We start from the raw sequence: 10,767 nt of genomic DNA, 5'->3' as shown, positions 1-10,767 counted from the left end.
TAAGTTAAGAAAATATAGTGACCATAAAATAATGGTCACTGAATGTTAGTTGAAAATGAATTTGAGACAAAAAATATGGTCACTCCATTAAATTTTGCATTAAATTTTGGATTAATTAAGATTACATTTTAAAAAATTAAGATAATGTCACTAACTTAAGACCTGTCAAATTATTTTCGAATATATATATATATATATATATATATATATATATATATATATATATATATATATATATATATATAATCGTTAATTGATTTTATCAATGCGGTGCGGTTTAAACTGCAATTTTGTAATCATAAACCGCAAACCGCACCACATAATGCGGTTTAACAAAAACATAAACCGCAAACCGCACCACGAGTGTTTGAAACCGCCTTATGCGGCGCGGTTTGGTGCGGTGCGGGCGGTTTATGCGGTTTGTGCGGTTTATTGCACACCCCTACCCTCTACCTCAAAAATAAGTTAGAGATATATTTTAATATTGAAGTGATCCAAGTGGACAGTTTTCACTTTTCATTAGAATCTAAATTAAAAATAAAAAATCTATTATATAACAAAATATGATATATATATATATATATATATATGTATATATATATATATATATATATAATTTCATAAAAAAGTCTTTTTCAAAATATAATATTGATATATTTTAATATCCGATTCAAATACCTTTTTTCTAATTTAATTTGACTTCTAATAATGAATTGGGAAAATAAATATCGTCTTACTTTTGTTCATACCAATCTCTCTACTAATTTAAATAATGATATGTGTCATATTAGTATATTAAAATATCATTAAATTCATTATATTAATTTAATACAAAATTGGTTTAAATTTGGTTTCTTATAAATAAAAAGCATGGGTTTTATATCTTTTGATTTAATATATTTTTTATAGATTATTTACGTAACCAAACTTTTATTTGTTTCGAAACGAAATAACTAACTTTAATACTTCTAATATTTTTTTATATAACACAAATACTTACAAATTGTATTAATTGTATTTAGTTAATAAAATATAAAATTTGGTTGGGTTGCTAATGATAGTGAAAATTTAGGTTTAGTTTGGTTGTGTATGTGGAAGGGTGAGATATTAGTTTTTTAATGGATTGCTGAGTTGGTTTTAATTGTGATTATGGATAGTCTTAGTGTAACCCTTTAGTGTAACCCTTTTAAGATCATATGTTATCTAGCAATATCACTTTATAATTTCTCTTAGGCATAAAAATCTTTGAGGAATTGAACATCTCTTATGTATGTCTTTTCCTAGTTAGTAGGATTCATAGAATTAGGGAGTTGGCACATACTTTCTCATTATTATCATACCCTCCGACCTTTGTAAAATGCTTTTTCATAATGCATGTTTTGTTTCTAAAATGTTAATTCAATATCGTAGTAAGGCCTTCCCACAATAGAATATATTGGCTATCCTTTGAAAACTCTTCGTGATCGAAGCTTTACTGCAAATAAAAAAATAGTCAGGTAAAAACCAATAAAAAAACAAACATATAAATTTTACTTATATAAAGAGTTTACCTTGAGATGCTCGATTATGGCATTTCTTCATGCAAGGTCTAGGTATTTCCATGTAGTTTTATCAAATAGGATGTTCCACGACATATATGAGCCTACCTTGGGAACAAAGTAATCATTATTCACACCAATCATAGTAAAAGTACCAGCTCTATCAAGTTCGAGACGCAAGCTAATAGACTCTTGCAAGCTGGAAAGTCATTTATGTTCCCTATAAAATCACGCTTTCATTGTTATTAATGTGTTTGTCGCTGCATCTTTAGTACATATGCCAATGGACCACAAATGCTTAAGCTCTTCCACCAAAAACTTAAGGAAGATATTCATGTCCTTCTTAGGTGATTTAGGGCCTGTTTGACAACATATATGGAAACTCTTTCATACATAGCAACGGTGGTAAATTGTATATGGTGAAATATAACCGACCATGTATTGTGAGTCATACTCTTGGTACCAAATGGATTGAAACGTTAGATGCAATCCTAGTCCAATGTTTCGGGGTTTTCTCGAGAAGTTAGGGTAGTTTATATCAAAAAAATTCCATGAAAATCCATCAATAGGATGAACAAAGCACCCACTTTTAATAGTCTGGTATTGGGCCAAGTCATATTTATTTTTTTGCCGTGTGTTTGAATAGTACAAACTTCATAGTATAGGGGTCACACAAAACTATCGTAACACTTTCGGAAAAATCTTCTTCTCCTTTGTGTTTTTATCGACCATCGACTTTCAACACAAACAATTTAATTCCTCAACGACTTATGTTCTTTCCAAAAGAGAAAACATCCGTTTTTGCACTCGTTATCAACTCATAGTCCAAATCAATCTTTTTAGTTTCTTTTTGGCTACATAGCATGAATTAGGAACCTACCCTATGTCAACTAAAACTAGAGTAGTTGAACTTTCACCATGAAAGATCCATTTTTTGTACGATCGATAAAAACCGTACACACGTATATGACGTTTTACTGTTAATTTATTAACAAAATTGGTTATGACATTTTTCACATGAACATCTGATATTACCTCTGATATTACCTCTACTGCTGACATGTGCTTTGTATAGCTTCAAAAATGGGTCGAGTCCCGTACGAACTTAGAAGAGTTATGATTTTTGAATAGTGGTCCAAAGTTTATCTATAGGCACGATGAATTTTAAAACATATTCCAGGTTGAAGTTTTATTCCAAGGGAAATAAAAATCGGATAAAGTATTCATAAACTAAATGATTCAAATATTATCCCCGAAAACAGGAACAAAAATTTTGAAAACGGATAGAGTATTCATAAGTGTAGGATTTTAAACCAACTTTTTAAATACTTTACCTAATGTGTGAACACCTATTACCATATTGTTTGTTTAAGAAAATTGAGCAACACTTCCCCTTAGCTCCCAAGTGTGTGTGTGTGTGTATGTGTGTGTGCGTGTGTATATATATATATATATATATATATATATATATATATAGAGAGAGAGAGAGAGAGAGAGAGAGAGAGAGCTAGGTTCAAGTATTCTAACTAATTATTGTGCGGATGTGTGGACAATGTTATTCTATGAGAATTACTAAGAGAATAAGTTGTTTAGCAATGCGAATACGTTCAAACTTACAAAAATATCGTCATTTTCATGCATTCTCGCTAATTATTATTTATTTTTGTTCTCACACATCGTTTTTCACTCATTTTTATTCTGACAGAATACGACTCAATAAACATTTTGACAACATTCTGACAGAAATGAGAATAATAATAATAAGTAGAGATGCACAAAACCCGAATCTGATCCGGTTTCGCTTACATCATCAAAAATCCGATCCGGTCAAAATCCGATCCGAATCCGGTCAAAATCTGATCCGGTTCCAACCAAAATCCGAATCTGATTTGAAACCGGTTTAAACCGATTTTGGTGGGTTTTAATCGGATTTTGGGGCGGATTTGGATCCGGTTTTTAGCGAATCCGGTATCAAATCCGATTTGGAATATAGGATTAGGATCCGATTGAAAATCCGGTTTTAAATCCGATCCGATCCGGTTTGGTCAAAACCGATTTTGACCCAATCCGGTTTCGGATTGGATCCAGTTTTGAATAGTGAATCCGGTTTTTGTGTGCATCTTTAATAATAAGTGTATAATAACCTTATAGACGATTTAATTAGTGAGAATGTGTGTTAATGACAATAGTTATGTAAGATTGAACGTATTTATATTATCAAACAACATATTTTCTTTATCATTCTCAAATAATAACATTGTCCATACGTCTGCACAATATTTAGTTAGAATAGAATAACCTATGCCTATATAGAGCTAGGTTCAAGTATTCTAACTATATATATATATATATATATATATATATATATATATATATATATATATATATATTACATGATTGTTTGTTTAAGAAAAAACTCAACAACACTTCTCCTTAGCTCCCAAGTATATATATATATATATATATATATATATATATATATATATATATATACACACACACACACACACATACACACACACACCTAAAAAGCAAATAGAAAATGAAAACCAAATTTTTCTTAAACAAAAAATCATGTAATAAGTGTTCACATCCTAAATGAGATAAAATATTTAAAAAGCAGTCTAAAATTTGGCACAACCCGAAATTATTTTCTAATCGATTTCAAGGGGGGAAGGGGATATTTGTAAGGTCATGATGATTAAAACGAAGACATGTAAACAAATACTCGATGATGCAGCCTTGTTTTTCTGTTATAACATTGTACTTTTAATATTATGATTATTTTTCTATCATAACATCATATTTTTCCATATTTGTGTTACTTATAGGATTTTACTTTTGTTTTTGTTTTCTATTATAGCATTGCATTTTTAATATTTTGTTGTTTATTCTATTATAAGATTGTATTTTTTTATATTATTGTTATTTGTAACATCATAATCTTTTTTGTTTTCCTATTATAACATTGTATTTTACATATTATGTACTTAAAAATGTACTTTTTAAGGTTTATGTAATTAATAAGGCTTATCTAATTAAGTCGTTCCAAACTAAGGGCATAATAATTACATAACAAATGCATAAACTCCTTAAAAATTAAGTTACAACAAAAGCAAACTTCTGGGATTAACAATAATTAATTCATTAAAAATTAAGATAAAACAAATATAGATTAACAAATTATCAACCCAATATCAATTCAGTCCTTAACAATTAAATTATTATAAATGTAGTTTAATTTTGAAGCCCTTTAGTGAACAGTATCTTGATTTTATTGGTTGAATTTTTGATTTTTTTTTTCTGCTTTGGTTTTTGTTATTTATCTGTTTTCACTGATGGCTACGTGTACTGTGTAACCCAGTAAGAATGAAATTGATGTCACTACGTGTTACCTTCTCAGACAACCCACCGACTTCATTCCTTGGAACTATACGAAACCCACCAGTTATCACCTAGTTCCATCTCATCTTCCTATCCGCCATGGACGAAGCTTGCTTAGGACAAGGGGGCTGTGCCCCCCCCCCCCTGAATTTTTTGTTAGAAATAGCCCTTCCACTTTAGTTTATATACATATTTAGCTTAAAAATATAAAATTTATGCTGTGGCCCCCGTCCTCTCCGATTTTCATGTATATTATACTTTCGGCCCCCAAAATAAATGTCCAAGTATCCGCTATACTCCGATCATTCACCGCTCACGTTATCTTCCCTCCTGATCCACTGTCTCTGCTGACGCTCACCCCCGCCACTTCAATCGCCGAATTCCAGCCACCATCTCCACCAAGCGAATCAATTCAACCGCTCCACAAACCCTACTCTGCAATCCGTCATGTAAGCCCTACATCGATTGACGGAGAATCCGTGTCAAATTTGCCCTCCTCCTTCTCCACTACTGGTACATATTTTCTGCAGATATATACATGTGGCTTTCCCTTGAAGGAGCCCTTAATTTTCTCCCACAATACAATACAGGTTAGACCGCCACCAAGATCACCCTCAACCCAAAACTCCACCGTAATTTCTAAAGCCTAGTTATTTTTCTATTATTTATTTTTCATTGAATTTGATAGTCAGAATCGGTGGTGTAGTATTTCCCATATATGTGTTCATATTTCTGTAGCCCTTTTTTTGTCAAATTCTGAACTATGATGCCTTGATTATGTTTATACAGTTCAGTTCGTTGCCTATTGTTTGGGCTACTGAGTTGTCTGTTTTTGCCTCTCATGGTTTTAATCTAAAGGTACATAGTTCCAACTCTTCAATTAAGAAAAAGCTTAGATGTTGGTTTAAGGTTTGGATATGTTTTGGATATCTTCATTGTTCATGCTAAATAGGGTTCTAAAGGAGTCATTAAGTTTGTATTTGGTGCTATTTTGTTGTTGTTATTGATACTTCCTCATCCTTACACCAAAATCAAGTTTTGATTTCGGCTTATGCTATAGGTCTATCATGATATAAGTAAATAGTTAAAGTTCAATTTTCTTGGAGTATTTGGAGGCTTGTGAAGTTCAAGGTTCCTACTACAAATGGCCTATCATGGTTACTATTCTAAGTCCTTTTCAGGCTTTTGTACTTTCTATAAGACTCATAGTTCTATCTTTTTTTGTCACTTTGGTATATGCTATGAAGCTTTTTATAGTGATTTGCCAATATTAAATCGGTTTGGGCATGTAAAGATTGGGAATGTATATCCTTACCTCCGGAATCATTGATTCCAACTTTCTACTTTTCTAGAGAGGGATTACTAAAGTAATTGTGCATACTAGAATCTTAATTCATTTGGCATTGGTGCGAGAATTTGTTAGAACAGTAATGTTTGGTGGTTAAAGATTCACGGGCATTTCGTTCACTACCTCACTAGAAGTGTGTGTGTGTGTGTTTTTTTTTGTTTTCCATGCTTCATCTCTACCACTGAAGGTGTATATGTCGAATCCAGGTACCATTAGAATGAAATCCAATTAGAAAAATTGACTGAATTTTTAAAATTTCACTTATAGTAAATTCTTTTATTTCAACATATATGAAGGGTATTTTGGTCTTTCAGTAAAAAAGAAAGAATGAAATAGAATTAGGTTTGTCTTTTCACATCTTTTATATATCCAATATGAATATTTTTACCTTTTTTTATTTATTTATAAGTTCTTTCGATTGCTTAACATTATAAAGTCTCCATATTATTACCATTGGTGGTGTTATGTTACAATTTATTAACTTCTGTTTTGTTTCTTTTTTTAAAGTGTAATTAGATTTATGTGGTACACAGACAAAGAAACTTGATGTTATTGTTTCCTACCAAGGGCAAAATTATCCAATCAAGAAGGATTTGCAATGTAAAATAGACAAGTTAACACATTTTTACACTTTTGTCCTTAGTCCTAATGCAAGTTATAGTATTTTAATAGACGGTAAGGAAAGATATTCTGGAAGCATGGAAACTGCCTTGGTTGTGATTAAACGTGGTAATCAATCGCTTTGTTGGTCATTAAAAAATGTGATAATATATTTTATTGTTACAGAGGTTGGTATGAATAAAAGGGTAAATTGTTCTTTATTTGTTCAAAAACCAGCAACTTATTGATATTATTGCAATCTGCACATGAAACTGTTGGGGGTGGATCAGTTCAATGTAACTCGATAAAATCTTTCCATTCTGTCCATTTCTTTGGCGTATCCATCCCCGCAAAGCGGGGTTCTTCCCTAGTCTTCTAATTAAATTAAAAAGTCCTTAGGCTTGTGATTTTCCAAGCATATTAACAAGTCATTAACCATTTCTATGCAAATTAACAAACATTAAGCATATTAAACATTCATTTTCAACACACATCAATTTTCGAAGGATTTAGACAAAAGAATACAAATGGTCTTTCAAATATTTAATCATACTAAACGATTTTTCAAACAATTATGCGTGAAATTAGAGAAAGAAGCTTATGTGTTGGTCTCCGACAGAGAGAAGAACAAAGGTGGTTGTGATGGTTTTGAGAGGATTGTAGCGCTGATGGTGGTCTTTGGAGGATTGATCGCCAACATGGAGGTGTAGAGAATAACAACGTTCATAATTTGAAAAAGATGTGGAGAAGTGGTCTAAACGAGTTAGGCATTAGAAGCGACACCTTTTAGCGGTGACATGACTCATTAGTGGCAACAAATTAGATGACGATCACTAAAAGGTTTGGAGAAAAATTCTCATGTGAAATTTTTTGGGGTGTATTAGCGGTGACAACATGTCGCGCTAATAAATATTCACAAACAAATACCATATCTCACTTGATTCGATTATCTTATCAACGGCTAGGGTTATTAATTTATTATCACATGAAGCACACAGATTGGGGGAGGAAGGCTATAGCGACGACGTAAAACACATCCAACCTCATGTCGCTGCTATATGTAGAAAGATTGTTTACTTTTTGTATTAAAAAAATAATAAATGTGTAATATAAAAGCAAAATTGTTTTTTTATAATGACTTTAACAGAAAAATTAACTGAACATGATGAAAAACCATCTTCATAATAAATGAAAACCCGAAAAGCATATAATTAAAAAAAATGAAATTAAGTAATCTAACCACTTTCTAATGTGTATTTGAAGAAAATAACAAAGAATAAATTAGCAAAAATAACCATTTGGTTCGAAATGGGCATTCCGAACCAAGAAAAAACTATTTTTTTGATGGATTTTGGACCAACATTACGGATTCCAGACTGAAATTTCGGATTTCGAAATGTAGCCTTCGGAATCCCAAAAGAAAAAAAAAATCCTTTGAAAATTAAAAAAAAAAACAAGTCTGGAATATGAACAATACTCCTACTCCTGAATAAAGACATTAAAAAAAATGGTTATTTTTCAAAAATAATATATATATATATATATATATATTCTTTAAAAACCGGATTTATAATAGTTATTAGATTACTTAATTTTCCTAAAACAATCTGGAGTAATAGTAAAACTAGCATACAGCCACATGGATCATTTATGTAATCAAAACTATATATTATCGTTGGATCATTTATGTAAATAAAACTATATATTAATTTGCAATATGGGTACAAATTTCCACCAACATTACAACCCCTCTACTTTTAAATAGTATACTTTCCATTTTTGTACCATTTAAAACTTCATTCTGATCCTTTATTTTTAAAATATTTTTAAAATTGTTATTTTCTACCGATCTGCTTTGTATTAATTTTTATCCTTTAGATTTTGAACTTTGTAAATATTAATTTCACCTCATCCATTTTGTAAACTTTTTTGTTTATTCCCGTACTATACATAATCTTATTTTTTTTATAATAAATTCCTTTCCATAAATTTAAAAAAACTAAATTTTTACGTTCTTATTTTTATGTATGTGTTATTATAAATTCAAGATGGTCAAATTTTCAACGAAAATTTAGAACTTTCATTTGTTAATTTAAAAATAGCACATACTTGCTTTTTAGTCTGTACGTACCAGTATAAATTCTAGTTTGTCTACGTTTTGACGTAATTTTTTTTTACGTTTTCGTGCTTATTTTTATGTACGTTTTTACGTATGAGTCAGGTCACATATAATCTATTTTTTGATTATTTGATTAAAAAAATTACTTATCTATTCTTATGTACGTGTCGCTATAAATTCAAATTTTTTTTTTATGTTTTCATGCTTATTTTTTTTATATGTTTTATACGTATGAATTTGATTACATATAATACGTTTTCTATTTGACGGTATATATTAAAGTTAATCAGTAGTACCTGCTTTATATATTTATCTACCAATAAATACAATAATATTTAATTTTATCAATACAGTCATCAAATTTCAACTGAAAAATTCCAGCAAATATTAAGATTCACATACCATACCAGCATACCAGCATGAGGTGTATGTCGGGCAAAGAGACAATTGACAAAGGTATGGATGATATTTTTATAACTAAAACCATGCCTGACGTTAAATGCCACCACATGGCCAGTTTCAGAGGATAAGTTTCAACAATAATTAAATTTGGTTCAAAATTCAATGTACTTATTTCACATTCCAAAGAAAATCATAAAGAATGAAAATATATGACTTCAACTGAAAAATACCAATTAAGTCTTAACGACGAAACGAAAAAATTAGAAACTGATTTAGGTAGAAATAAATAGGTACAAAAATAAAAAGAATAAAATGATTGTGGATTATGTCGTAGAAGATGTTTATGATAAGAATGGCCCCCAAATTATGTCAGGGCCAAAGAAAGATTGGTCACATGCCCAAGCTCGTCACCAACCTTCATCATGCATCTACATAAATTGTTTATAAATACAGAAATTTACCACACCGATTCTTCATCCTTCTACTATCTTTTTATTTTTCTCAAACGAACCATTCGAAATGGCTTCAAAGACATTCCTTCTTCTTGCCCTTGCATTGGCCACTGTTCTTCTCATTACCTCGGAAATGGCTGCAGCTAGAGACTTGGCGTCCAACCATGACAGTGAGTAAACTTCATCGTCTTAGATATTTTTCTCTTTACATTATGTTTTCGTATAAAAAAAATCCCAGAATGCTGCTTCACGTATTAGAATAAAATGTACGTTGCATGAAATGCTACAGGCGAGTTAGAAGATGGCAAGTATGGTCGTGATGACCGTGGATACTACAATGGTGGACATGGAGGTTACAACAACGGTGGCGGCCATGGACGAGGACGTTGCAGGTATGGCTGCTGTGGTGGTGGACGTTATTACAATGGAGGTTGCAGGTGTTGCAGCACTTCTACAGAGGCAACCGCATACAAACAAGCTCATGAGGTCCAAACCCACAATTGATCTACGCAACGTGATCGAGCCATGTACTTGCAAACTGTTTCAGTGTATTTGTAGTAAAGGACTTAGGGTTTTTTAGTTTAAAAGTCTGGTAGCATGGCTTTTTAAATGATGCACTTTTATCGTTCTATAATAAAAAGTTACACCTCCCATGTATATGTGAGTGTGCTCGTTTATTTCAATAAAAACATTGCAAAAACATATGTTCTCGATCGACTATAATTAATGTGTGTTTTGTGTTACAATAAAAAGGAGAATAAAGGAACCTTTTATAAGCGAGTGATAATGTTCACATAATAAAATTAGGATAGGAAAACTAAAATGAAAGGATATAATCAGAATCCTATGTATACGTCCAGCATCCCCTCAAACTCAAGATAATAAATGGGAAATCAACTTGAGTTGGGAATGAAGCCAGTATGT

General features: G+C 31.1%; 1 protein-coding gene across 1 annotated transcript; it reads left to right on the top strand.

Annotated features, from left to right (window-relative positions):
* Window positions 1-9,849: 9,849 nt before the first annotated feature.
* LOC145125943 (glycine-rich protein-like) lies at window positions 9,850-10,543 on the top strand. The gene is made up of 2 exons (XM_079061349.1): window positions 9,850-10,013; window positions 10,133-10,543. The coding sequence occupies exons 1-2, from the start codon at window positions 9,911-9,913 to the stop codon at window positions 10,345-10,347; spliced, it is 318 nt and encodes a 105-aa protein (XP_078917475.1). The 5' UTR covers window positions 9,850-9,910; the 3' UTR covers window positions 10,348-10,543.
* The last annotated feature ends 224 nt before the right edge of the window (window positions 10,544-10,767 follow it).

The sequence above is a fragment of the Lactuca virosa genome, chromosome 7, assembly GCF_052849685.1.
Source record: "Lactuca virosa cultivar CGN04683 chromosome 7, Lactuca_virosa_CGN04683_v6, whole genome shotgun sequence".
Taxonomy (NCBI): domain Eukaryota; kingdom Viridiplantae; phylum Streptophyta; class Magnoliopsida; order Asterales; family Asteraceae; genus Lactuca; species Lactuca virosa.
This window is presented reverse-complemented; position numbering and strand designations above follow the sequence as displayed.